General features: G+C 38.2%; 1 protein-coding gene across 1 annotated transcript in view; it reads right to left on the reverse strand.

Moving 5' to 3' along the window:
- The window catches only part of LOC101851323 (solute carrier family 22 member 7), a 21,954-nt gene extending 21,307 nt beyond the window's left edge, over positions 1–647 (reverse strand). The window contains exons 1-2 of the mRNA XM_005113104.1: positions 627–647; positions 36–144 (exon numbers count right to left, since the gene is read on the reverse strand). Of these exons, the coding sequence (XP_005113161.1) occupies positions 36–144; positions 627–647 (130 nt within the window). The remainder of the gene's footprint in view (positions 1–35; positions 145–626) is intronic.
- Positions 648–1,024: the final 377 nt, after the last annotated feature.

Consider the following 1,024-nt stretch of genomic DNA (forward strand, 5'->3'; position numbering starts at 1 on the left):
TGACGTATTTTTTGTAGCAGTCGCAAACCGCTTACTTCTCCTGCATGCCATAACTCCGGGCATCGTTGTGGAAGAAGCACGGTTGTGGCATCCTGACACTGACAGCTTTGGATGGATTCCTGCAGTCCTCACAGATCCAACGCACTGTTGGAGGCAAGGTGCATTATCATTTTTGAAATGTGCTTATAAATCAACATAACAGATGTTAAGCAACCGCCCAACCCCAAAACAAGAAAATGATATTTTTTTAAAAACAACAACCAACAACAACAAGAGAAAACCACGAATCAAACAAACAAAAATAACAATTACTGTTATATCCAAATTGTGGCGTTCGAACAAGAACCATTTAGCATCAGAAAGTATCAGAAAGTATCAGAAAGCATCAGAAAGCATCAGAAAGTATCAGAAAGTATCAGAAAGTCAGCAACGGCTGCTGATAATATTGTGGACATCTGCTGCTGTATTTATTTATTGACGTAGTTTCCGGTCAGCGAGATTGTTTCGGTAACCATTATTTCCTCGCTGCGTCATAGCTCTTGACTTCCTTCCTACTTTTGGCATGCATCAGTCAAGACTTCAATATCCGGTGCCCGCACAGTCATTCAGAGTCATTGTGGTGTTACCAAATACGAGGCCTCGGACATTGTCGCTTTGTTTAGTTGCCTTCTTGTTTGGTTTTTTGTTTTGTTTTAAGTTGTTTTTTGTTTTTGTTTTTGTTTTAGTAAGTGCATTACGGCACTTGCAACACAATAAGGTCATATAAGTGCTGAAGAATAGAGGTGTTCAAGATGTTTTAGTAAGAGTTTTACAACACTTGCAACACAATAAGGTCATATAAGTGCTGAAGAATAGAAGTGTTCAAGATGTTTTAGTAAGAGTTTTGCAGCACTTGCAACACAATAAGGTTATATAAGTGCTGAAGAATAGAGTTGTTCAAGATGTTTTAGTAAGAGTTTTACAGCACTTGCAACACAATAAGTTTATATAAGTGCCGAAGATTAGAGGTGTTACAAGAGAGTAA

The sequence above is a fragment of the Aplysia californica genome, unplaced genomic scaffold, assembly GCF_000002075.1.
Source record: "Aplysia californica isolate F4 #8 unplaced genomic scaffold, AplCal3.0 scaffold01619, whole genome shotgun sequence".
Classification (NCBI taxonomy): domain Eukaryota; kingdom Metazoa; phylum Mollusca; class Gastropoda; order Aplysiida; family Aplysiidae; genus Aplysia; species Aplysia californica.